Below are 27,257 nucleotides of genomic sequence, written 5' to 3'. Positions count from 1 at the left end.
TCTTTTAATGTATGTCTTTTTGAATAAAATAAACAGTGCTGCTTTAAATCACTTCTGCAACAGCATCAAAATTTGTAAGAGTTCAAGGACTAGGAACGGAATTCCCCTTTTTCCTCCTTTTTGTCTTCTTCGTTCTCTTGTCTATCCCATGCATTATCCATCCCATGTACAGAAGTTTGTGTCATTAATCTCATTGGGGATGTATAGGTTAAACTGAGCTGAGACCTTCTAATCATAGGTGATGAAACAGCAAGCTTATCCCACCGTCCTAGTTAGATGTCACTTTAGAACCAGAAAACACCTTTTAGTTAGCAATAAAGAGTCTTACTTCACAAATTTCAGATCACAAAGGTACTGAGATACTTGAAGCTGTGGATCTGTCAAGATTGAGGGCACTTGTCTTAATAGGTAGTTGCATGTCATAGATCTGCCAGTGAAGACAGATGAAAAGACTTTGAGGTTTAATTTCAGATATTGTACATGTGTGGACTTAAGCTTTCAAGAGCAGTTCTGTTACTCCAGAACAGATTACCTTTTATACTTTGTTTTCATGTGCAGTATGTTGTTAACCCAGCTATGTGCTTCTGTTTTTTTCAGTACAATTACAGACCTATTTAAGAGCTAATACACCAGTAAAGACTTGGCAATCTGTGCTTTTCTGACTCATACACACAATTTGCAGTTGACTCTGAAAAGTGTGAATGTATTACAGTGAATATTATTGTCTTTAAATGTTCAAATATTTTCTTTAAATTTTAGTGAAGGAAATCTGGCCACAAAGCAAGTTGTTTTTCTTCAGAGACCTGTTGTATGGAATTCTGCTGTCCAGACACCAGAGGTGAGTAATGTGTTGATGGTATCAGTATTAATAGTATTGCACACTGTGGCTCTATGCATCAAGAAGTGACTGTTTCTCGGGGGGATGAGGCTGGCTGTGCTGCAAGCATTTCTGTAAAAGCCTTAGGGAATTCCTAAGTGAGCTGCCTCAAATCCTGCCTCTGTTGCCTATGAAAAAGATGACGCTTTGTTTTGACCTCCAGAATGTCTAGTTTCATACCAGTAGAATACAAGTTCCAGACCGAGCTGGGGATTCTGCAGTCTGAAGGTTAACAGAGTGAAGGAGTGTTAGCCACTGCTGCGTGAAAATGTGTGACAGAAATATAGGACTTAAAATGCCTGTGGCTGTCCCTCTGCAGCCCCTTGTCCCTCTGCAGCCCCTTGTCCCTCTGCAGCCCCTTGTCCCTCTTGAATGAGGCTGCTATAACAGTGGCTGTATTTTGTGAATTAAACAACTGGTAATCATCACATCGCACTCAGAGCCTGTGCAGTGCTGTAGGAGGGGCTGGAGAAGGGTAAACTGGTGGGTTCTTCTTTGCCAAGTCTTTATCTATCCCATGGTGGATTTTCCTTTTTGTTTGTTTTTCTGTGGCTGTTCTCTCTTTAGCTAATCAGCTTTCTTCTCTTGTGACAGTCTTTTAAGAAGCCATGAAAGCTTTGTGTATTTCAACTTAGGCCAACACAAGAGTAGAAGCTTTACAAATTTTGTCTTTCGTGATTTTAGACTTTATGGAGGAGTAATACCTACCTTCTTCTTTTGCATCTATATAAATAGTTCCATAAGTCTCTAAGTATCTGGAATTCTTACTTGATCTTTTCACCTTCTATCCAGTCTGCTACCATCATCTGTGTTTTCCTCTGATTAGTGTTTCTAAAATACATTCTTCCTTTTTTGTTCTCCTCCAGATGTCTGCTTATCTCCAGCTTAACTTCCTTTCCCTGTGTCCCCTGGTAGTTTATTCTTCCAGACCTGGGAGAATGGCTTTCAGCAAGCACAACTAAAATCCTGCTTTATTTTTCATCTCCATCATCACCTTAATTGCTAGCTGGTTCTTGTTTGCTGTCTGTAGTTTGTTTTCCTCATCTACAAAATTTGAGCTAGTTTTTTTCATCTGGGTGTTCTGTGCTGTCTCTCTTGCCAATGCTTTAGTCATCCATTCACCGCTCTTTTAAATTCTGCTTGTTCCTCTTGTAATTTTCCTTCAGTTTGCCCCTGTGTACCACGCATCGTCACAGCTTATGAGCCTGGCTTTCTTGCTTTTGTAGCCTGCTTTTACTGGAATGTAATTTTGTTGATATCAGTATTGTAAATTCATAAAACCATGTTGGTTTATGGTCAAATAAAGCAGATTTCCTGATATGTTTTATTACTAAGTGCATGGTCTCCTGGTGTGAATACTCTTTCCTTGGTAGCTGTAAGACGTGTTATTTCTAGCTACAAGCATCTTGTAAAAGGCAGCATAGCTACATGACTCAGGTTAGAAGGGTTAAGACAGGACATGCTGTAATACAAACCAGTTCTGTAAAAACATTCAGTCTGAGGAACTGGTGAGTCTTGGAGACGTGTTTGAAATTAAAAATAGAGGAAGCATTATGCTTGCTGTGTAAATGCTGTTGCCTGATTGGGGAGTGTTCAGAAGTTGTTGGACCTCCATGTTCTTTATTTATACAGATATAATGGTAAGTGTGTTTTTGATCGTTGTTTTATTTCATTATAATGGGAAACCTTTGACGTAAGCATTAAAATATTGGAAATAAGAAATAGCCGATTTTGTAGCCATTTACACAAGCATTATTGTGTTTAAAATCTGAGGAGACGTAGGATCTTAACGTGCCCCTTAAGTGCCAGTGAATATTTTACTTCCCCGCCAGGAAATCTCAGCCTGGTGAGGTCATTTTAGCGTGGGATAAAGAGGTAGTTCAGGCTGGAGCTGAAATGTTTAGCAAAGTAGCACGGCAGGCTCGGGCCATGGCAGAGCTTTGTCCCATGGGCAGGACCAGCCCTTGGACCTCTGTGACTCACCTTTTGGGGCATGGCAGTAGGTGGTGCGGGTTGCTTTGTGTAGTCAGGGTTGGCTTTGTTGATGCTTTTGTAATTACTAGATTGAAGCTAAAGGACTTTGCTTCAGTAAGAATTGAGGGAAATCCTCTTGTTATCTGTTCTTTTATTCCCACTGGGTTCTCTTTCTGAGGAGACTGTATTTTATGTCCTCATGCCTCATATCTCTGTCTTCTTGTATATTTGTGGGTCTGTGCGTTACGCTCTGCCTTATGATTTATGTTGTGGTTCAGAGGCCTCTTGGATTCAAAAGGGCGACATTGTCCTGATGGGTTCTTCATCACATACCATTTGCTTTTCGAAGAAACTAGCTCAGAATGGGAGACCTGAGGCTAAACCACACTCTTGTGCTTGAGGGTTTTCTCTTTTCTTTTTTTCTTTCTTTTATTTCCTTCAGGCAGACTTTTCCATCCTCTTAATGTGGCATCCAGGCAAAGTTTATTTCCTTCTGTTTCTCCTGGGGCAACAGTATTTCCCTTTGGTCTAATTTCCTGATGTCTCCTGTAACAGCTTCCCTTAAATACATTTCCTTTAGCTGCAAGGGCCATTGTTTTTACTGTTTGAAAAGGGTTTGGGAAAAACATTATAGATGTATAGGAGGAACAAAGAACTTGCCAGAGTGTGGCACAAACAGCTGTAGTGGTTTTGTTTTACTTTGGTCAGAGTCAGGCATGTATGTTAGCCTTTCTTCTAACAGCTGGTTTTATCCTGGAGTAAGACTTGTAAATGATTCTGGATCTGCAAAGTACGGCGTAGGAATTGAGTACTGAAGTAATTGTGTGGGGTTTTTTTGGTGTTTTTTTTTAGCATTTGCTTATGCTTCCTTGAATCTTCACTGTGCTGTATCTTTTGCATCTCTCTTGAAATTTATTTATATAGGAAAAAAAAAGCATCTGTTGGGATTTTTCTCCAGAGGAGCTCATAGTTTAAGCCAATGTTAAATTCTGCCTTATTTAAAATGGAGTTTGCATTAAATCCAGACAGATAGGTGACTCACTGCAAAGTGTCTGGCTTATTTTTTTCCTACAAAAGCTAACATTTATATATTTCTCTTGTATTTCAGAAGAAATCCTTGAGGCAAGTTACTGCGGAGGAAAAAGGCAAAGCCAGTAGCAGAAGTGTTGGATTAGACACTGCTACTTCCAGCCCTGTAGAAACTGGGCGACCCCCTGATGAGTTTCACCTGACTCCTTCTAAACAATGTTGTATCAAAGAGGCCTCCTCCCAGTTTGGGGGCTTCTCAGGATTTGGTAGCAGCGATGGAGTATTAAGGGAGCTGGACGATGGACAATTTGACCAGGAAGATGGAGTCACTCAGGTCACGTGCATGTGATCAAGTAAGTAACTGCATCAGATGGACATGTACATAGTTCACACAAATGTAAAACAAAGTACTACTTCAAATGCATTGGTGTAAGCCTCTGACTTTGCCCAGACTCATTTTGTATTATTGTCTCTTTGTTATGCTAATCCTACTGTAGTAAGAATACTACTGCAAAATAATTTGGCTTCCTGTCTGTCTTCAGTAGAATAACTACCTGACTGGATGCTCTGCTGCCTGTTGTTAATACTTGTGATAAGCAGGGAAGCAAAAGCTGCAAAAAAGTGACAGTTTGTGTTCTGTAAGAGAGAAAGGAATGTGGATGTTGAGTATTTTCCACAAGCTGGAGGACTGGTTATTCCCTTTTTTTAATTACTGTTTTTTAAAACTGTTGTAAATATTGGTGGGGGGGAAAAAAAAAGAATTATCTGCATATTGCTAAGTTTTCACTTTACTTTTCACTAATTTTCACTTTACTTGCTTTGCCTGAACTCAAAAGCCTAGAGAAATGTAAGTGATACGCTAGAGAGTTAATTTAAGCTGCGTTCAGCCCGGTATGTACAGAAGATTTTTCTGAAGGCTGTAGGCAGACGTTGGCTCCTGTAATACAATCTCACTTATGCGGGATTTGCCAGGGTTCCATGTTCGAAGCTATCTCAGCATATAGCTTTGTACATATGCACTGTATGATGATATATTCATACAGGTCAAGGAACTGTATATGAAACACAGCCAGGTGCGCAGTGATGCTGATGATGTACATGGGGGAAGAAGTAGACAAAACTTAATATTAGATGAGACTTGGTACAAAAACGCTGACGTGTATATATGTTTTAAAAATTCCTTGCCAACTGTATATCACACTGGATAAACCATATCCAACTGCATCAAATACCACAAATGCTGTTCAGGGGAAAGATGGAAGTTCCTGGAATTCTGTCCTTACTTTGGGGATGAGCTCAGTCCTTATTGTGAGGAGAGGCATGTGCAGGAATTTTTTGATGCTGCTGTCTTGAAATTGCATTTGGCAGTTCAGCTTCCTTCTAAGCTGATCTGCCACTATCGTTGGGGAAAAAGTCAAAAGCCACAAGAAAAGAAATTCTACTTTCTTTTCTTTCCTCAGATCAGTATTGGCATTTTTACTTAAAATACTATAACTTAGTATAATAGCAGAAAAAGAGCACGTCTCGTGACTTGCGAGGAGTTGTATCTTTCCCTCTGAATGCAAAGTCCTGTAGGGTACGTAGTTCTTCTCTTCTGAGAACCAGGCACCTGGGAAATGGGCAGTCCATGGAACTGGAGCATTAACTCTTTAACTCCCAGTGCACTACATGATGTTATGATGTGGAATACCGATTGCAAAGATCATAAAACCATGACACCCTGTCCGCAAATCCTGGAGCAGAAGTCATGCCATGAATTTCTCTTCTTTTCCTATTGCATGTTGCTGACAAGTGCAGCTTCTTTTCTCTCATTTATGTTTCTTAGCAAAAATGGTGGCAGTCTGGCAAAGTAGTTCTGAATGTGACTGTTTTAAGAGCCAAATCCACGCCGCTGAGCAGCGGGAACACTGGTGCACAGTGTGGGGGGCAGGAGGGCCACAGGAGTACCTGGGGTAGCAGGCACAGTTTGAAGTTCATCTTTGCCAAGGTCTTGCTGTCATCCTTACTAGGTCCCTGCTTTTCCACCAGCATCTTAAGGTCACAGATGTGGGGCACAGACCTCGCATTCATTCCATGTATGGGGACAGCATACAGGGGATCCCCCTGCAGAAGGGGAAAGTGTTGGCTGGGTGTCCCCCCCCAGAGCTGTCCTCTCATGCAGCCTGCTGAGTTGTGGCCATGGAAGAGCAGGCAGCTCCCCTATGGTGTCACAGATGTGGAAATCTGTCTCTAGCAGAAAGCGATTTAATTTCAGCATATTAAAAATGGAGCAACAGTTGGTCTTCTGCAGTTTGGAATATGATGCTGTACTTCTGAAAGTGTTTTTCAAAAGTTATCCAAAAAAGCCCACAATACTCTTGCACGTGTGCAATTAATTTTAACTACTGGTGGTTCTCCATACAGGTCAAACTTGTACAAAAGCAGCAAAATTTGGTCAAAAAAAAACTGGCAACTCTCAGTATTCCAAGTTTAAAAGTTTTCAATGTGTATCAGAAAAATTACCCTTTATAAAGGAGTATGACAGTAGTTACAGTTATGAATCTTAAAACTAAATGGCAACTATTTATATAATGTGTTATAATGTGTTATAATGTATAAAACACTAACTTAAATGCAGTTACTATTTCGAGAATGCATTTATTGGATAAAAAGAATATTTAACTTTTAATTGAGGTATTTTCTTCCCACCAGGTGGTGAGAATGCAGGAAACTCCAACTAGTATCCAGATGCTTTTTCTGAAAAAGTTTTTCCCATACCATTGATGGGTTATAAACACAGGAGATTCCATTTTTGGAACAAGAGCAGTCTCAATGTCCACCAGTCTATTCTAGAATATTCCCACTTTTAGCAAGAAAGGCTTTTTTTAAACTGTAGGCTACTAAAAAGGAACATGGCTCTATTTCAGAGCTGTGAGTGTACTTCACTGCTCGCTCTTGAGTCTCAGTAGGTTTTGATTGTGCCGCAAACTTGTGTAAATTTATGTATATGTAAATATGCTGAATTACTTTCTCTGAACCCATTTAGCAGTGGCTATTCAGTTAAGGACAGATGGTTTATCTTCTAATACTATTTGTCTCACAGGGCACAAAGGTGCCCCTGCTGCACAAACATTAATCTAGATTGTCTTCTAGTGTTCTGATGTCTCTCACCTTGCAGGGCTACATTTAGGCTCTGTACTGGAAACAAACAAAATACAATACTTCACCTGGGGAAAAAAAAATGTTTCCTGCCAGATTGACAAGATAGAGATGTGTAAAGGGAGTGGCACGGAGGGAGCAGCAAAAGATTAAGTTCCTCAACACTTTTTTTTTTTTTAATAAAAGAACTCAAGGGAATAATGGAGATGGTAAGTAGCAAGGCTTGAAATACATCAAGTATTTATTCAGCTGGCTGTACAACTCCAGCTGCAGGATGTTGTATGTAAAACTCTATGGATCTAAAAGGTGACTGAAAAATTCCTGAAAGGAAAAAACACACTCAGTTCTCTTAGAAAGTCACTGAAGCAAAAACATATGGTCTGACTAGTTCTTAGACTTGTTATTCTTCATCCCTGGGATAGCTGGACTGAGTAGGACCATTGTAGAAGGGTAGCAGATTGGTTTCCTGCTGCAAGACTTTGTTTTAGGAACAGAGGAGAGCAAAGTGTTTGCTCAGTCCATAGTTAGGTTGCGTGTGAATGATCTGACTTCATGCACTATTGAAGAACACAGAATAACTCACCTGTCTTCCTAGGGCATGCATGCTGAAACTTCTGAAAATGCTTCTAAAACAAATGATGGCTTTCAGAACTTTTAACGACAAAGAGATTTTCCATCTCACTTGGAAAAGAAAAAAGGAGAGGGTACATTTTCTATAGAGGGAATTCTAATTGAAGCTATGTGTTTTGTTATGCTCTTACACAAATTAGAGCATTAAGGTGTGCCATTACTAATGTTGTAAATTACTAGCACTTTTTTTTATTCAAAGTTTGTAAAGCAGAAGAGCTGTGAGGGAGGGTAAGCCTGTTGGTAAGTTTTTTTATAAGCTCGTGTTATGTGAAGAATTTTTATATACATATGCACACTGCTCAGTCTTCATTTTACAAGAATGTACTTCATGTATTTCATTATCTCATGCCCTTTTATTGAATGAATTGTGAATCAAACTTAAAGCATGGATGCATTCTCCAACAAAAAAAAAAAACATGAATTTTTTCTCTAATGTGGCTTCAGCTGTGTGTTCAGTAGAGTCCCTTACCTCTATGTGGCAGCACAAATGCCCCAGAACTATTAGAAAACATAGAGATGGAAATCTATTAATGCTGTTCCCAACCTCTGCAAAAGACCGTTTATAGTTCAAGTCTTAAATTGTTTGGACAGGAAATACTAGAAGTGTTTGCAAACCAGGAGAAATGGTCCATTAAAAACAAAAATGCTGTGCCCTGCTCATAATTGTCACAACAATTCATTTACATACCTCATCAGCTGGAATAAACTACTGCTTAACTTCTGTTTCTGGTCTATAAAATACTATTTTTGTGTGATGTTAAAATCCCTTTTACATTTCTGAGAGGAAGCTTCTCACCATTAAAAGCACTTACCAAATCAGCTATGAGAGTCTTAATTATATTTGTCTCACCCTGGCATTAAATGCATTAGATCAGTGTATACCATCGTTCAGTTATTGTTGCTGGTTCTTGTCTGTACATACAGCAAAGCTTGCTAGAATTTTAATCATCTATTAGAAGCTAATTAGTTTTCTTTCTACTTAGTATATTAATCTGGAAGCTTAAAAATAAAGTTCATGTTGCTGTTACGACAATTCCTATGGGTTAAATTATGGATTAGAAGTGTTAGTTCTAAGATTCAGATTTTTCAAAGCCAGTTTGCTGTGTGAGATTTGAGATGAAAGGTGTGAATTAGTGGTAACAATTCTTCAGGGAAGCGTAACTTCAGACAGTGTTGTTTACAGGAACGAGTGTGCTGCCGTGTTTCTTTAAGCAGAAACTTGGAAACATCTGAAACTTCCACAGCACAGTCGCTATGGCTGACCTGATGCAACACACACTAAGACAAGCACCAGGGAAAACCTCAGTGACAAAGAGAAAGCCACTTGTAAGTTAGCCTTTGCTTGTGGTATGCTGTTCCATCAGTGATGCTGTCTGTAATGTTGTGCTTATTTGGGTATCTGAAAGGTCCTTTCTAGATCTCAGGAACTTTTAAACTGTAGAACCAGCATTTTCTGAATTGAGAGATGAATAAATTTGAGGTCCGGCTTCTAGATGCTCATGAGTATTGTATTGATGTATTTTTGGAAGAAGAAATACAACTTCAGCACACCTTGTAGCAGAGATGGGAGAGCACTGAATTTTGCCTTGGAAGCATTCAGTTGCCTGCATTCTTGGATGACATGAAAAATGAGAATCACTTACTAAAATGTAGCGGTATGGATAAAGAAACAGTTTAATTTTAACCGTTGTCTTTTTTTACAATATATTTCAAAGACAGTCTTCCATTTCCCTATTATGTGGAGTGTAAATTAAATCTGTTACTGTAGTTAAGTAGACAAACCAATGATTTACTTAGGTGAAGTTTTATGGTACCATTCAGGCACATGTGTGTACACAGTATTCATGTAAACAATAGCAAGGGAAAATACAAGCAGTGTTTCACTGAGGCCTTAAACAAAATCAGCTAAATAGAGCAAGTCAATTTACAGTGCAAATCTGAATGAGAATCAACAGGGTTAAAACTTGCAGAGTTTTGTTCTGAAGTGAAACTCTTAAAGCGTAAGAGGATGAAAAGAGGTTTAAAACTTCAGTGCAGTCCTGAGCACCGCACTTTCTTCAGTTGTGCAGAGGAAATGTAATCAGCAACACAAGTTACATGTTTTTGCCTCTGTCAGTCACCATGACCAATATAAGCATGCGGAGCGGCTGTACAAAAGAACCACACTGTGAATAGTCCTACAGCAAACTGTACCAAAACTAAATACATTTTACCATCTCCAAAAATACAGTCGTCTTCCTACCTGTAATACAAACTTAAGATACCTATTTGGTCTATACAAGGCAAGTTAGAATTAACTGTATAGACAGTAACTAAAACTACGTTCAGTCATACAACATCTCATGCAATTACCCTGCTGACAGTTAAATACAATTATAAACGTGAGACAGAAGAGCTGCTGAAGTACTTCATAAGCTTAAGTCTCTTTATTATCTCATTGTTAAAATTCCCTTTACATCCAGGCGGTACAGTTGCTTGAGGTGTGCTTGATTTGTGTAAAGAAAAATAGAATTTAAGGCATGTTTAGTGTACTATGAAAAAAATATTAAAAATAGGTGAACTCCCTTCTTTCCAGGTAAGTATAACTTAGAAAACCAAGTATAGTTTACAGAAACTAGCTTAGTTAGCCCATTCTGACCTGCATAAAGAAATAATAGAGCCCCCCCCAGCAACTCTCAAGAGAAATGACCAGCTACCTCTTTAAACAAATAAGCAAAATTCATTTAACATAAGAACACCGCTAGTGCTTTTATACCCTGCATTCATGTCCACGTAGCAGTATGTCTGTCTGCTATATTCATTTCTAAAACATTTAATTCTATCATTCTAGACAAAACACAATTAAGCAGCACTCATGGAAATTGTCAGTTATTGCAAATCTGCAAACGCAAATTGAAATAAACATCTAAAAGGGAACAGAAGCATTAATCCAAATCTTTCAGTCAATATAGTCCAGGTGAAGAAAGAAAAATTAACATATACTGAAAATATGATCAACTCTTACAAAGAGTCAGGTTCCATTTTTCAAGTACTTAGGTGGTTTTTTTAAAAAAAATACAAGCAAAGTCTATGCTAGTGGGTTATGTAGTGTAATGAGAATATTTGTGTGAGGTATAATCTGTAAGCCATTGCCATAAACATAACAGGTATAAGCTGTTGAGTTTGTGGGTTTGTTTTTTTTCGCCACAGTTACTCTTAAAGAAATTGTGGACTAGAGAATAGCAGAAGTGTGCTTTAGCAGGACAGAAACCAGCCCCTGCTGCACACAAGCCTCTGCTGGTAACAAAAGAAAAGAACAGGTTGCAAAAGTAAGAAAGATGTGTATCAATAGTATATATGTTAAATATCATAGTAAAATCATCCTTTTGGTATTACTAATACTATAGGCGCTATTAGTGTTTGGATAGACACATACAAGAATATGCACATCCAGAAGTAAATCTTCAAAGCCATCTTAAAAAAATAAAAGCTAAATTAGGAATAAGCTACACTGCAAAGGGCTTCCTGCAGAATTCTGTATTTAAGGTGATAATCTTTGAACTAACCTAGCTACTGTATTACAAAATGGCTTGCTGTGTAATCTTAATCTTGCTTTTTTTCCCACCCAATCTGACATCTTCAGGATTGTGATTCAATGATTGTTTAGCAGCAATTTTAGAGAACTGTAAATTCTTTTTATTAACAGGCATTATAAACAGATACTACTACTTTTATTTTAAAAACCATGAGTGCCACATTGATGAATATACAGCTCATGAATAACTTAAAAGTATTTCCCATATTAAAAGGCGATGCACGCAGCATACAAAAAGTATACTAAACAAAGCTATGAGGATACGTGATTGAAGTGTCTAAAATGATATATACAGTACATAATTAATGTTTTGTTTGTATTCAGTATAGGCTTCAGTACTGTCATCCCCATCACGCCTCACTCTCTCCTGACACTGAATTTTGCACTTCTTCTTCCAAAATTGGTACAATCAGGTTATCCTTGGACATCAGATTATACTTCATCACAAATTTAGTGAACCGGTGACACAAGAAAGTTTCATTCTGGAGATGAAAAAAGGGGAAAAAATACAGAGAGAAGGAATATTTTAAACAATTGAGGAAGACATGCTAAAACTGCTTTTATGTAATGGATTTAGGAGTCTTAAAAACAAGCAGGAATGCTTAAATGATAAGTTTTCATTCCTTCTTTTAACACTTCCCCTTTACTACTCAATTATAAGCTTGAACTTCAGTCGGGGTTTTGGTTAATTGCTTAAGTCATAGCTCAGTTTAACAGTACTTAAGGAAGAATGTATTAAAATATCACCATAGTCCTGATCTAATCTACAGAAAAGGATTTTAAGGAATTCTTGGACTCCTTCTACATACGCTATCCCCAACAAAATGGAACACAACCATTCCACAGCTGTTCCAGCAATTAGAAGTGGTTGGCAAACATTTCCTTTTACATGCAGCTATCTCCTAATCTCATTTTTATCTGTTAATTTCTACTTACTGATTAAAAAAAAAAAAAAGACAACCCTGGAAGTGCCATCATTTATCTGCTTTTATGCAGTTTTATAATTGTAATCCTTCAACTGCTGCATAACACATACCATCAGGAAATATAGTTAGTACTGATTATTTGTATTTAAGTGTTTGAATACATGGGGGAAATCTTTAAAATAAGGTGATGAATTTGTGTTGCTTGAATAAAACCAAGAAAAGGAAAGCATAAACAACTGGATATATTAACTATACCAATTACTTTTCACCTGTAACTTTATAAAACACACACACACACCTTCCTGTGTGCGGTTTAGTCCCAAGACTAAATTACAGCATGGAATTTCAGTTCTTATAGAAGTATTTTCTACTATAATGAATACTTCACCTCAGTGCAGATCTTCTGGTAGTGTTAAAAGAAGGCGATACAATTATCTCTGCTATAACTTCAGCAAGTAACTGAATTATTAAACTACTTACTTCATATTCATCAAATATCTGCCGATGATGAAAATAAGCATGTGAAAATATTCTGTAAATCCTTCGGCACACAGATCCTAATTTGGCTACAGATGATTCCTTTATGCTAACCCTGTAAGCACCAGGAGAAAGGTTACAAAACGCATCTGCTGCAATGACCAGTGAAATACACATCAACGTTAATTCTGACTGCTAAACTATACTGTGAAGCTACATACCAAATTTAGAGTGAAGCTTTGCAGATAAGCCTACAGTTGCTTATTTCTGTATGAATAATAAAAACATCGATGCATCCCGCACATTTAAAAACTGTACAATTTGCCTGTAGGATAGAAATATGTTATTCTGGGCGGGGCTGGATTTCTCGTTTCTAGCAATGAAGAGCAAAGGGAAAAAGACTTCCAGCTGCACCTCCCTACCAATAGAGGATTCCCAGAGAAGCACCATTTTGACTTCTCTGGTTAGGTTTCCGTGATCCAACATCCAGGCTGCCCACTGAATGCGCTCAGTCTGTCTTCTGCTGTTCCACATTGGATTGCTGCTGGTTTCTGGAGATTTTCAGTGGAGTACTGTTTGGAAAGTCCTTTGTCTGTTTTAAGTCCTGTAACTTAGACTGGCACTCCAGTGGAAGCCCCGAGGTAATGCCAACAAATATTAGGAAAACAAAGTTTCCACCTAAAAAGCACCCCTGTCAGCTCCAGTTAACAGCAGACTATTTCAGTAGGCAGGATTTCTTCCTTGGCTTAGAAGTGACAGTTACTGTACCAACAACACTGGCGCATTCTGTAGGACTTCTGATGCTCTCAGCAGCATTCCGTTAAAATGGTGTTACACACTTCTATATGGTCTTTAAGTGTTTAGGTGCGGTCTGCACCCCTGCCACTTCTGTGCTCCTATAAGAAAACACTTTTACCTGCTGGGGAAATACTTGTTGCTATTCAGAAGACATGCAGCTCCATCAAGTGTGTGTCTGGTGTAGTCTATAGCAGGACACTACAAAATACAGTGAGCAGATGCATAACATTATCACGTAATTTGTTTCAAGAAAAACATTTTAGTTAAGTTTCCTCATGCTTTTAATATCATTAGCCATTTTTATTCCTGGAAGTTTCACATAGCTTCCCTGAAAGTCTAGCTACATTTCCTCGTCAAGCAGGATGCCCGCTTTGCTTTGCTTTACAACCCATGGCAATTATTTCAAGAGAGAAGTTAGTATGGAAATGTGATCACGTACATGAGTAGTGAATTTTATGTATCTCCCTAAGTAACACCTTACAGTGCAAACACATACTGGAAGTACGCTAAAAGGAAAAACATTCCTTATGTCACAGTTGACTCGTTTCTCACATCATCAAGCTGCCACGCTACTGCTTTTACATCTTCTCCAAAAAGAGTAGCAAATCAAAAAAACAAACATGGAACTGCCCCTAAGCATAATCGATGTTTTTAACCTTGCCAACAAAAAACAAAAGCATAATTCTAGGTAAGTATATAATAAGCCAAGCCCTGTCTGCAATGAAGTATGTGCAGAAGAGAAGGACAAAAGAGAACATGATCTGGGAAAGGCAGAGATAGATCAACAATGCCTGTCCGTTTTGTCATCCCCTGCTTGCAGGGAATGACTTCTCAGTTATACATTCTGGCCAGCAGTCTCTCAGGGTTGCCTCACTCGCTCCCTGACCATGAAGTGATAGCTATCAACATGGAAAACAGCAGATGAATGATGTTCAGAGATAACCAGTATTACCTCCTCTTCTGTCTGACTGCGAACAAGACCTAGATAGAATGCAGTCATTCTCTCTGATACTGCTGTAGGAAGCAGCTCCCTCCTACCTTACCCATCCTTCTCTAAACCCACTACCAAACAGGAAAGAAGGAAGCCTCAAGTGATCATTCTTAACACACAAAAGCTCTCAGCTTGACTAAGAGGCCAACTGTAACAGTCTCCTCATGAACTGTACGGCATAGAAGAAAACCTTACATCCGTGGGGTCAGTTTTACGCAAGACATCCATACCTCTTTGGGAGTTTTATGAGCTGCACAAAGGAAAATCCATTGTTCAGTTGCCGTCATCTGAGTACATGTGTCTGGGTGACATTCACTCTGTTAAAACAATTGTTCAGTTACAAAAACCAGTTTCAGTTACCCAACAGCAAAAAAAAAAAATCAGACGGTAACCCTAAAAAACCTCTTACATAAAACCACTGCTTAAGCATACATGTATAAATTTAAAAGAAAGCTCTACAGACTCTGTATCGAGTCCCTTCCCTGATACAATATAGAAATGTTAAGAAAAGAATTACCTGAAGCTTGACAGCTAGTCCATTGAGCTCAAGGCAGAATTGCCTAAAAAGGAATTTGAACACAGAAGCATCAAAACCAAGCCATTTGTTTTCACGCTGGAAACACTAAATACAAACAGAATGATACATTCCGATCTTAACAGATGTCAACATTTTTTTGAAATGACTGTTGTAAAGTGGAAAAAATAGAACAAAAAAAAAAGAATACCATCTCATAACTTCAGCTGATGTGACACGTGAAAAATCGTATGTGCAACAGGGTAAGAATTAACACTACAAAACACTACAAGTTGAGAGAAACAGAATGCTTACCAGCGTATCTTTTTCACTGACCACAACAATTATATTTGAATTTTTACCTGACAGCAAAGGATAAACTTCACAATTTTGTGGAGGTGTTTAAGATAGCAACTTCACTAGGGAAGAAGTACTATTTCACAAATACAGATTTTAAAAAAAATAAAGAACACTTCAAGAAAATTAAGAACATAAGTTTTTCAATTTGCATAGATATATCATTCCATCCTGCTGAGACAGACATCCTCCAAACCAGTTAAGTACCTAAAGTACCACCACAGATGATTAACAGAGTGGGAGACTTCTAGAAATGCAGCTTCCACTAGAATGTGCCTTGAAATGCATTCTTTAGCTTCTTAAATTGACATCCCCCCCCCCCACTACAAAAATATCTGAATAATATTTTCCAGAAGTTATGTGTCTATAGTGGGAAATCACTTCCACGAATCAAGAATGATTTTCACTGTATGCAAAAGGACAAAGAAAACAAGAGCCAAAAGGTTAGAAGGTATGAATCTACGATAACTATTCTTACTTGTGAAAATATATGCAATCAAGCATGTATGTCAAACGTCATCTTTTTAATTAAATGAACAGAGAATGGCAGTATGTTGTGGATTTCCTTACTTCTAGAAGAACTGTAAGACACAGCTACTCTTGCTTTCCTGCTTTTAAAACATATTTTCCTACAAGTTTCAGAAAAAAAAAACAACACTGGAAGTATCTGGAGGAATGGAACTCGTATTCCCAAAGATTAAGAACTAATGATGCTAGGAGAAAATCCTATGGAAATTCATGACTATTTTTGTAGGAAAATTATGTCAGAAAAACTTCTGAAGTGAAGGATGACTGTTAAAAAATATTACATCAGAGAGCATTATAAATCTTTAGAAAGAAAAAGAAATTCAGAAAATAACCTAATACAAAATTATTAAAATACTTAATAGTAGAAATACCAAACTTCATTTAAGTTGAATATGACAAGTTAAAAGCAATAAAAACCACTACCGCTATCAATGAACAAAACTCACAGCCAGGACACTACGTTGATGAATTCTTACCGTAGATGTTCATACTTCCATACACCTTCATCCTGGCCTTCAGGAGGTTCAAGGATCTTATCAATGTTGGAACAGTCTGCCCTTATGTTTTGTTGGATGTACTAAGGTGGGGGGGAAACAAAAATTAGATCTTGTTGTAATTACAGTAAGATGATATATTTAGGACATTATTATGCCTTCAGGAGACTTACTTTCCCAGAGATAAAGTCATTTTCCATTTATTTAAGAAGTGACTGATAGGCTAAAAAGTTAAAAAGTAGATTTTTTTTTAACAGCCTGTAGCAGAAATGCTAAGTCACAACCTGAACCAGTGATGGAGCACCTGGTGGGAAGGCAGGGCCAACCCAGGGGAGCTCAGCTGCATTGAATGCACCTGAGTGAACAGAAGGGGTGGAGCCAGGATCCCCCCTTCCCAAACCTCATTTAGGGGTTAGCAGTGGAGGTGAAGGTATCTCACTAGAGATCCCTGCATACCTGAGGCCTTCCAAAGGTAAGCTGTTTCCCTTCCTTTGTTTCTGCATCCATGGCTGCTGCGTTTGGGCTTGTCTTCATTTGTTGCAGCCTAGGATTGTGCCACCCTGCTCTTATTGCTGTACCTTCCATTACATCATAGTATTACACAAGCCCAATGTTTTCTTGTATCTGATTTGTCTAAACCATACATAAGAATTCTAGCTATTTTTCCACATCCAATTAATAATTACTTCAATTTTTTTGAATCTATGAAATTCACTCTTTTGCAGAAACACTGTAAGCAGACAAATAACATATCATGATCCCTTTGTTTTTCTTTTGTTTGTTTGCTTGTTTTCAACGAAAATACAAAACTTGAGAAACTGAATTTACAAACGGTGTTTCAGGTAAGAGTACCTGCTGAACAGCTAACGTACTATCCATTTCCTCAAAGGACTCATCAGGCCAATTGTAGAAATCCTGTTTTTAAAAAAAAAAAAAAAAAAACCAACTTAACAAAAAGGAGAGGAAGAAAGGCATGGCACACTTAAACATGAGGGGGAAATAGATGCAGGCTTAGTTCACACAATTCCAGGAAACTACATCTTAACAGAAGCAGCACGCAGACTTGGCATGAAGAGGGTGCAATGGCGCTTAGGTTCTGAATGTCTCAGTATTAGAACATCTTGAACAGAACATTCTGTTTGACTTGGTGTATTGTAAATACTGCCTTTTCCACACATCTTGCTGCAGCCTTTGATTTTTAAATCAAACATTTGTATCCATTTCACATGTTAGACCATGTAAGAATGGGAAAATAAGAGGTCTGTAGAGAGCAGCATTATAGAATTGGCACTAAGATAAAAATCCCAGTGTATTCCAGTAATAACACGCCACTGAAAGCACCTTCTCCAAGCTGACACAGCACCACGGACCCAACTCTGTGCTACGTTCCTTTGGTCCAGTCGGTGTGCTGCTGCACACCTGGGGTAACAGCTCTGCCAGCCCCCAGCGTTCAGTGCTGCCAACAGCAACAGCCTCCTGAAATCTCATGTCAGGCCCAGCTGTATGTCAGTGTCCTGCAGCAGTTCTCACCCAGTGGGAATACAGTAACCCCAGGGATACAGAAAAGGCCGGTTAGAAATCCTGTATCTCACATTCAGTGCTACTTCTCCTGGGAGCCAGAAGCATTGCCATGTCGGCCTCCTGTTGCTGACCTCGTGCCACAGTGACTGAGGGAAGGTGTGCTCCCTGAGCAGCTCAGCAAGCTGCTCTGCTCCAGAAAGGAGCAAACTCCCAGCGTTTAGATGTCGAGTCACTGTATTTGCACGCTGCAGAGCTATACCACAGCATCAACCAGATTAAAACTCAAACACAGTCACGCAAAAAAAAAAGAGTATCCACAAAATTCTTAAGCCCACATGAGCTTTACTATGTTTTGTAATTTCACTAGAAGCAGTTCTGTATTTTTCAGGACACCCAAAAGATAACAGGCAGAAGGCACATGCTCCGTGTCCTCCACAGGTTAAGCGTGCACAGAACGCAGCACCGCACAGCTCTGTGCAGTGATGCATCTCCAGACGTCCTGCCAAAGGCTAACGTGGGGGAAGAGATGCGCTCTCCCACAGCACTGTGCCGTTCACCGCTCCGCTGCTGAGCTCTCCCGGCAACAGCGAAATGAGACGACCCGCACAAAGGCCTCACGGAGGGCTCGTCTCGGGAATAATCTGAAGAGGAGCGCAGACGCCCGAGATGCGCCCCTTCCAGGCGGCCTCGGAAGTGCCGGCGCGGCGCGGCCGGCGAGCAGGAAGCGGCTGACAGCCGCGTTACGTAAGGGCCGCCCGGCCCGGGCTGGGCCTCCGCTATGCTGGGGCTCTGGCCGGGTGGTGCCGCTGCCGCAGCGCGGGGTGCCCGGCGCGGCCGAGGAAGCAGCCCCCGCGCGGGGGAGGCGCGAGGCGGAGGAAGCGGCGCTGCGGCCCGGTGACGCCGGGTTATTCGATGACGGAGCTCAGCCCGCAGCGGGCCACGGCCGGGCGCGGGCAGCCACACGGAGGTACCCCCGGCCCCGCTGCTCCCCGCGGCCGCCACAGCCGCCGGCAGGACGGGCCCCGGCCCGGCCGCGCGGAACAAAGCGGTCCGGTGGAGCGCGGCCCGGCCGGGCAGCACCGGACCCGCCGGGCCGGTAACAGCGCCCCGGCGGCCGGCCGGGCCCCCGCGCCTCGGCGGCGGCACCGCCCGCCCCCCGGTTCCGGCCGCATGGCGGCGGCTCCTCACCTGGGCCTTGGTGCCCGGCCTGTTCCGCCTCAGCACTGCCGTCCCCTCCGCCATGACCATAGTGACAGCGGCGCCAAGACCCGGATGTGGCGGCGCCGGGCGGGGCGCGAGGGGCCGGCGCGAACGGCCGTTGGGCGGGGCGGGAAGGGATGGGAAGGGAAGTCTCGCGAGAGGCGCTGAGGAAGCGGCCCGCGGGCGGCGCACTGCGGCTGTGTGGGCGCAGGGGCTGCCGCTGACGGGAGTTGTCCGGTCAGCCCTGTCCGTCCGAGGTGCGCTGTGCTGAAGGCCGGTGGGAGAGTAACAAGCTAGGCAGCGCGCAAGTGATGAGGAGCCGGGAACGGTGCTGGCCCCTGCCTGGGTGCGGGCACCCGGCCCGCCTCGACTTTGTATGGAGGGAGCGGGCGTTCCATGCACGTTACACTGTAACGCGGGGGCATCTCGAGGACCCCAGTGCCTCTTGCTCTGGTTACTGTTTTACTGGTGAGCCACAGGTCAGCGTTCCTGCCCCGGAGAAGGAGCCCGTGCCTCGCTGAGTGAGACTTTGCTCCTCAGCATTTTCTCCGAGGTGAGAAGGTTAATAGCAGTAGGAGTAACCGCTGCGTTAGAGCGAAGGGTATACATGTCATACTGCCACATTAGATCTGCTGTGCTCCTGCATTAATTTTTTATGAGATTGATTTATAATTAGCCAGTCCCAAAATAATAGCAATGGTAGCTGTTTCAGTCCCTCATAATACAGCCTTGTGTTGTTCTTTTTTTTTTTTTAACCAATTTCAAGGTTCAGCTGGTATCTAAAGCACAGAACAGTGGGAAATGTGACCTCTTCAGTTGTCCCTGACTTTTACTTCATGGACATCTTGCTTCTGAAACACAGATAAATCTGGCTGAGAACAGACACTTCTCTGTGGGGAAATGTGCACATCTGTTCAGTTTGAAACAGGCTCAGTTTTGCGGGAAAAGGGAAGTTTCTGAAGTGTTTTAAGATATTTAAATCTGTACATCTTTTTTGTTGCTCCTTGATAATTACCCCTTTAATACTGGAAGCTGCTCTTTTTTTTTTTTTTCAATTGAATTTCCAGTGATTCTTAAACAAAATCTGATCACCAGTAATTCCACATCATGGGTTTTACCTGGTCTGCATTGTTTCACGAGGGAATATTTGGCCAAGATCATTCTACCCCTCTGCTGTTAGGGACTGGATGTTCCTCTGTAGACCTACTTAGTGGTGTGTGAAAGCTTCACCCTTTTCTTACTGTGGCAGGGTAACGTAGCCAGGACGAGAAAGGCTTTCTGAAAGCAGTGCACCTGCTGCCAGTGGAACCTTTTCCAGAATGGGAAGAAAGGGAAGTATGAAATGTAGATGGAGTCTGCCTTCATCCTTTATGCTTCAGATAGCTGGAAGGAACTGGATCCTCCCCAAAGAACAAATAGGGCTGTATGCGACATTATTTTTTTTGGCACAAATTAAGAGTTTTGACATGTTCTAGAAATCAGTGGAACAAACAAGTCTAAATTCTTACAAGAGCACAAGAAAGAGCATTTGTCACTGATACTGTTTTCCCCTCTATAACCCAGGGGATATAAAATTTGGTATGCAGCCATGGACTTAAAAAAGCAGTAATGGCAGATAGATCACCTTGGCAATGTAGTAGGTTACACCGTCCTTGCGGACAAGGACAGCCTCACGGTGCAAGAATAAAATGTTCTGTCTATTGACCCAAACACAAGCACATCCTCCATTTGATTAGGCTAAAGAATGCTTTGTCTTTTTTTCCATCCATGAATTTCTTATTCCCATGAAACCTCTGAAGAAAATGTGATCTTTGTTTTGAATGTGTTGTATAAAGACTAGACACAGCCATGAGAAGCATTTTATTTAATAAGCGTGACATCCATGTGCTGAAAATCTCCTGGGGCTGAAAGCATGGGTTGGAGTTAGGGTTGGGAGCAGAGAAGCAGATCTATGTTGTGCACTTGGCAACACGGCAGTGCTGGTTCAGTGTAGTCCTGCTGGGAGCAGGCTAGGCTGGCAGTACAGCCTTGGCCAAGGACAAAGGGAAGTGGCACAGGTAGTAAAGGGGTACGTGCTACCTCTGTTCCTCAGGGTTGCCTGGCCTCAGGTTACACCACCATGGATTGGAGCAGCTCCTCACAAGTGGGGATCCTATGCAAATGATCTCTAAAAGATAATATTTAAATGCTGAAATGCTAGGGTTAAACATTTGCCTGTTGGGTATTGTTTCCTACTGCATCTTTATTTCTACTCAAGATGTCATCCAGTTTCTGTAAGTTATTTAATGTATTCACAGCTTAATTACCTTCCCCCTCTCAGTATGTGACTACACCAGAATACCTGCCTTATCACACAAGATAAAAGCATGCTTGCTGAAAGGGAAGATAATGCTTCTCAACGAGCTTGTGTTTCATTGTACAATAAATTGCCTTTTAAGATAACCGTACTGTGATAACCTTGTTTCTGCAATAATGTTGCACTGCTGTAACTACTACAGTAAAATTGCCCCAGGGCAGATTTCAGGTCAGTCTGTTGCGCCAAAGCATTTCTCTAGTATCTTGGTAGTGCTCACTCCTGCTTAGTGGGAATTCACTATCACCTCAACAGAGCAGCTTTTGCATGGTTTGCCTACAGCTCCAAAGAAGGTGGTTACCAGCTGCAGGGAATAGAAGATATTACAGCCAACTTCTAATGGAATTGCTGGGTGATAATTAACATTGTGTAAAAAGGGGCAACAGATCATCCGCAGCAGAAAATACGTTGTTTTAGAGTATGTGGAAGCTGAAGTTCCTCACTGTAGCTACTAAAGCCGATAAGCACTTTTTATTACAGTCTGTTGCAGTTATCTGCAGGCTTACAGTTTATCTAGCAATACTGATTTTATAACAGCTTTAATTCAGTGAGAAAGAGCTACTATTTAGCTACTATTAATTTTGGTAGCAATAATTGCTGCATGGATTTATTTCACGTAAGACAGTATCAAAGCCTTTTAGGACAGTCTATGCTCTCAGGCTGCACTAGATCAACACATACCAATTGTGAAGGCATAACTGGGAACAGTATAAAGTGCAGATCTGTGCAGTCATGTGCAAATAACCTTGAATCCATTCCCAAGGCACAAGAGGGCAGTTAGAAATGTGATTGCTTCAGCATGAGTAAATATCTTACCATTTAAGAATGCTAAATTAAAGATAAATGAGGTATAATTTGTGAAATACAGTATCAGCTCTCTACTAAGTTGTGAGAGAGGACGAGATCTCGAAGGATTAAGCAAATTATCAATTACTACATTAAGATGAGCATAAGCTCCAATTCTGCCAATTAACTTCTGTACAGAAGTTATTTGTTTTCTGTAGGCAAAAGCACTAGCAGCAAGCTCTCTTCAGAGTGCTGTGGGGCAGGATGGTTTGTGTGTGTTTACCTTACCCTGTACCACACATCTTCTCATCTACCGCTAGCTACTGCTGGAAATGAAGTCCAAACTTAATGTGAGGTAACAGATTCTTTTTACGTGAAACAATCTAGTATCTCCTTTATCGCTGTCCCTGTGTAATAACCACTTTCAATTAGTGTCCCAACACTAGACAAGTTGAATGGAAATCAAGTATTAGTACAACCAAAATATTTTTTCCAGAGATTACTTCGAGACACCACACAACTGGTACTCAGTTTCACAGAGCAGTAGCAGAAACTGAGACAGAAGCAGCACAGTTTTAGAAATTTATTGTAAAGGCCTTTACAATTTCAGTACACAGATAAGGATATAAAAATGATGTTGTTTGGAATAATTAAGGCTGGATGCTGGTCATCTGCATTTCACTGTTCAGTGGAACTCAAGCAAGAGCAACCAATTTCTGACTGTACATACTTTTATTTCTGTTCCATCATTACAGTGAGATCACAAGTTATTTCAGAGACTCAATGCCTGCTTATTATAAAATAAAAGATATTATTTACATGATGAAAGAAAGCATTTCAGCATTTTAGTGGAATGGATGACTGATACTGCAACAACTTCAGTCCAGGTATTTTCCAAGAATGTCACCATCTCTAAACAAGTAGTAGTCCTGCAAGTAAAAGAAATATTAGCATCACAAATCATTTGATCAGTTGTTTTGCAGATAGTATCTTGTTCTGAAGGCTACCACACGTATAATGAAATACAAAATCAGAAGTGAGCTAACCAAAACTGGTTTTACCCATTGGGCTTCTTCTAAGTATTTTTGTTTTCCATAAGACACAATTTGGGAATACTACCAAGTTATTCATTTTAGTAGCAGCAAGTACAAGTACTGTTAGAGGACAATTCTGTAGGCCTTTCCTATCAAAAGCAAGGATCTCCCAGTAATTTCAAAGCCCCTTAGGCTTCCCTCTGCTAGGTGCTTGTCATATGAAGTCACTTTGTCCACCCAGCAGTCAAGCCAGATGTTTCTTTGGTTACATTCTTGTAAGGGTGGAATTAACAAGTACCACAGGTAGTAAAACATGGCTTGATTCAGCTGCTCCCACCTGAGTACCAACCATTTATGAATTCTGCTAATCCCACTAAGTAACTACAAGATTTATTGCTGACTGTGTGATATTCTGGGAACCAGCTGAATTCACAAAATGGGAAAACATACCTTATCTTCTAGTACAATCTTGGTACCACCATATTCTGGTAGCAAAACCTTTTCACCAACTTTTACACTCACTGGATGAATCTCACCATCCTGGAAGAAAAAAAAAATCCTTATTTTATACAAGTTAAATGGAAAGGTAATGTCAGAATTGTTCCATACTACAATGATACATCCATGTAACTCATTCAAGACATCACAGTAACTCTACATTTCAGTTGTAGAGTGAAATTAGAATATTGAGGTTTACTAGGAGGAAAAGCATGCCAGTCAACTCTCAAGCATTACAGTCCTGCAACACTTAAGCAGTGATTTTCTGAATGACAAGCACTGCCATTTAGTTCCAATATAAATGCAACAGCGGAGTCTTCTCTAAAAAAAAAAAAAAAAAGACCATGAAACCCTTTCTAGAGTGATCAGATAAAGTCAATTTCAATATTCTATAACCATTACTAATTTCTCCAAGTACCTGTTAGCATTACTTACCCATCTTTCTTTCTTTGAATAATTTTTTGGTGTTACTGACAATTCTATACTCTGTTTAGAACCAGCTGATAAAGTTCAGTTAACAATTTCATTACTAAAAATTCAGTACAACTGTATTAGTCAAATAATAGCACCATTTTGCAATATAACGCTTTGAAAAGCAGACACCGAGACAAAAAACTCATGATATCTACAGAGGGACTCACAGGCAAAGTCTGAGTCAACATGCTCAAGTTAAATTTTAACCTGTTTTCTACCGTTGGTACTAACTGAACACCATTTTGATGGGGGGAAAAGCCTCCAATGGTGAAGCTGGTAGCCACAGGCATTTGAAGAAGGTAAAATGAAGTTAAAAAGGTCTTTTTCAGGATCCTAGAAGAGTATTCAACGGTCAAAGTTTAAGGAAGCTCATTTAACATTTACTTCTACCAATTCCTGTTATTTTGTTGTACAATAAGCCCGATCCTTATGGACAATGATTTTTGAACAAGACAGTGAATGCCACACTCAGAACAACAAAAATAAAACCACATAACTACTGCTTAAGGATGCTTATAAATATCAGGCTTCAAAAAGCAAGTATTTTCCATTTTACAAATATTTAAAGGAAGACTGGATTTCAAGGCCAGAGCCAGGCAGGGAAACTCAAGACTTCTACCTCCTCTTTGAACCTGCACTTCAAACTTCAATAGCTCTCTCAATTTTTGTGATACATCATGAAACTTGCACTGCAGCCATCCTTTTCCTACTGCTATTTTCCAGCTGCCAAAGATGATGCTTTAGGATGCTTACCTTCCCTCTGACTCCCGATCCAACCGCTACTACTGTTGCTTGCAGCACCTTCCCTTGAGCTTTTTCTGGAATCATGATGCCTCCTTTGGTTACAGTTTCAGCTGCACATCGTTCAACCAGAACACGATCAAACAGGGGAAGGAATTTCCTAAATGCCTTTCCTGCCTGGAGGAGCACATAGTTAAAGGAAAAATAGTTCAACAAAACTGTAATTAAAATAAGAAAACCCACAACTAAGTAGTTTCTCTCTTGCAAGAGAACAAGTATTTAAGAAAACAGCCAAGCACTTGTTTTCAATAGAAGCAAAATATGCCACCATCAGAATCGATGGAGACAAAAGCAAAGCTGTGCTACAACTGTTCCATGCTTCAAGCCAGAAGCAGCTAGATCCCAAGCGGCCTTCATGGGCTCATATTGGGCAATCTCTGCCCTTGAGGCAAAGCTCCTTGCTCCAGCTAAAAGAATACACCACCAGCAGGTGGAGCAGGAGCCCCATGTGGCTGCAAGTTTTGCAGGTGTTTGATCCTAAACCGTTACTTACTACTGCTTACTGAGAACAGTTAATTGATTATAAAAAACAGCGTGCCTTTACATCCAGAGAGACTTTATCTAGACTGAGGACAGATGCATTTTCATTCATTGTAGCAGAATATTTTATAGTAAAGAAGTGTCAATCTAGGCCTGTACCTCATGTCACTCTTTTTCAGGCAATTTCAAGACATGGCATTTCACATGATGCAACAGAGCTTCTGAAGTTTGGCCTGAATGCAGACTGCTGTTACTTGGAATGATTTCTACATACACGCTGTACCTCTTCCTCCCAAAATTTAGGATTAAGCTCGTAGAAGTGGGGAAGTAAGCACATTTCTACCTTGAGTGCTTTTCCTTCATGTAGATAAATAAGCCAGTATCTGCCTCTACTTACTGGGAGAAATTTTATTTTTACTTATAAAAGCAACTCCTTACTCTACTCCAGCTCCCACACAGGAGAGAAGGCAAGCACAGAACCCCAGTAAGCAGGAGCAGGAACTTGCTCTGCTTTAGGAGGAACGATATAGAGCCTTGTAAGTCACATGGAGACAGCCTGGTGCAAGGCAGGTACCCTGGGCTCACAGAAACTGCTAGAAGCAGCCTGGTGTCTGTGCACCCTTCACTGACACTCATCGGCACACAATCTTTAAAACTGGGGGGAAATAAAACGGTAGGCAACGTGTAAACACAAAGCAACGTGCAAGAGATGCATCCCTAAAAAGCACCATTGCTACTAGAACGATGAAAAAGACATGGAAGTGACTGCCAATTGTGATAACGTTCATTCTGTGAAAATATCAGAGTTGATCTCTTTTTCTTTTTGTTCCCTAAAACTGAACGTTCCATTTAACTGAAATCAGTAAGCAGGCTTCAGAATGCAGGCGCTTCATGCTTAAGCCGCAGGGAATGCTACCTCCTAATTGTACAAGGATCCAAACAAGGAAGAATCAGTGCAGGTGCAAGGACAGCTCTGCCCTTACACACCTCTCCTCCAGAGGAGGCCTGGATTGAAGCACCTTACAGAGCCAAAGAATGAATGACCCCGAACACAGCACGAGGAGCTCCGTTTTCCCTCCCGCGCTCCGCAGGCGCACAACGCAGCCCCTGCGGGAGCTGACTACTGCCGGCCGCTGCAGGCAGAGAACAGGACGGGGCCGAAGCTCCTGCGGATCCCAGTGTAGCCCCCCCACCAAGGACTCAGCGACCTTGCAGCACTCCGAGTCGCCGCGAGCCCCGTTTCCAGCTGCAGATCGGGCTAACCGAGCGCCCTCACGGCGCTAAGGCAGCGCGCCGAGGAGGAGAGCCCCCCGCTCCGTTCCTGCCTGCCTCCACCCCCCCCGCGGCCCGACTCAACCCCACCGGCCTCTATCGCCTTTCAGCAGCGCCGGCGCGCCCCCAACGTACCCAACGGCCCCCAGAGTGGGGCCTACTCGCCCTAGGGACAGGCGGGCAGCAGCGGCGGGCCCCGCCCTGCGCAGAGTCGCTAACATGCAGCCGCAACCTAGCGCGGCACAGGCCCGGTTACAGCGGCATAGGCCGGGGGCGCGGCACTCACCATGGCGGCTGCTGCGCTCCTGCACCGAATGACCGCGCCGCTGCTCGCGCACGTGAAAAAGGTCACCGCGTGCGCATGCGCGCAGGCCGACCCGCGCGCCGCGCCCTTCCCCCGGGCGGTGCCCCGCCCCCGGCCGCGGCCCGCTCGGCTCCCGCCGGTTTTTTTTGGCCGCCGCAGCGGTGTCGCGGGTGTACGGGCCTCCCCGCACCGTCAGCGACGCCGAAACGGCGGTTCGATGCCTGTGC

General features: G+C 41.5%; 2 protein-coding genes across 6 annotated transcripts in view; one reads left to right on the top strand and one right to left on the bottom strand.

Moving 5' to 3' along the window:
• The window catches only part of RFTN2 (raftlin family member 2), a 30,823-nt gene extending 22,356 nt beyond the window's left edge, over window positions 1-8,467 (top strand). For 2 of the 3 annotated variants that reach the window (XM_021398059.1, XM_021398061.1), the window contains 2 exons: window positions 760-838; window positions 3,960-8,467. In XM_021398059.1, coding sequence (XP_021253734.1) covers window positions 760-838; window positions 3,960-4,229 — 349 coding nt within the window. In that variant the 3' untranslated portion in view covers window positions 4,230-8,467. The remainder of the gene's footprint in view (window positions 1-759; window positions 839-3,959) is intronic. The other variant, XM_021398060.1, reaches the window with a different exon arrangement.
• On the bottom strand, window positions 9,299-27,169 carry LOC110399420 (MOB-like protein phocein). Of its 3 annotated transcripts, XM_021398078.1 has the most exons (9): window positions 27,013-27,169; window positions 24,927-25,091; window positions 17,160-17,222; window positions 16,290-16,390; window positions 14,932-14,974; window positions 14,645-14,731; window positions 13,542-13,621; window positions 12,629-12,740; window positions 9,299-11,704 (listed from the first exon to the last, which is right to left on the bottom strand). In XM_021398078.1, the coding sequence occupies exons 1-9, from the start codon at window positions 27,013-27,015 to the stop codon at window positions 11,573-11,575; spliced, it is 786 nt and encodes a 261-aa protein (XP_021253753.1). In that variant the 5' UTR covers window positions 27,016-27,169; the 3' UTR covers window positions 9,299-11,572. The 3 variants fall into 3 exon arrangements, with proteins under 3 accessions (XP_021253753.1, XP_021253751.1, XP_021253752.1); XM_021398076.1 differs by lacking the exons at window positions 24,927-25,091; window positions 27,013-27,169 and adding an exon at window positions 19,017-19,170; XM_021398077.1 differs by lacking the exons at window positions 9,299-11,704; window positions 12,629-12,740; window positions 13,542-13,621; ... (2 more) ...; window positions 16,290-16,390; window positions 17,160-17,222 and adding exons at window positions 22,737-23,096; window positions 23,652-23,741.

Source organism: Numida meleagris, chromosome 5 (assembly GCF_002078875.1).
Source record: "Numida meleagris isolate 19003 breed g44 Domestic line chromosome 5, NumMel1.0, whole genome shotgun sequence".
NCBI classification, from domain to species: domain Eukaryota; kingdom Metazoa; phylum Chordata; class Aves; order Galliformes; family Numididae; genus Numida; species Numida meleagris.
This window is presented reverse-complemented; position numbering and strand designations above follow the sequence as displayed.

Bases quoted from the DNA above. Each gene is read 5' to 3' on its own strand.
- LOC110399420 (XM_021398078.1), bottom strand. The intron at 13,622-14,644 runs GTATGGATGTCT...TGTATTTTGTAG, and splicing joins CTCATAAAACTCCCAAAGAG to TGTCCTGCTATAGACTACAC. The intron at 11,705-12,628 runs GTAAGTAGTTTA...TTTCATCTCCAG, and splicing joins AGATATTTGATGAATATGAA to AATGAAACTTTCTTGTGTCA.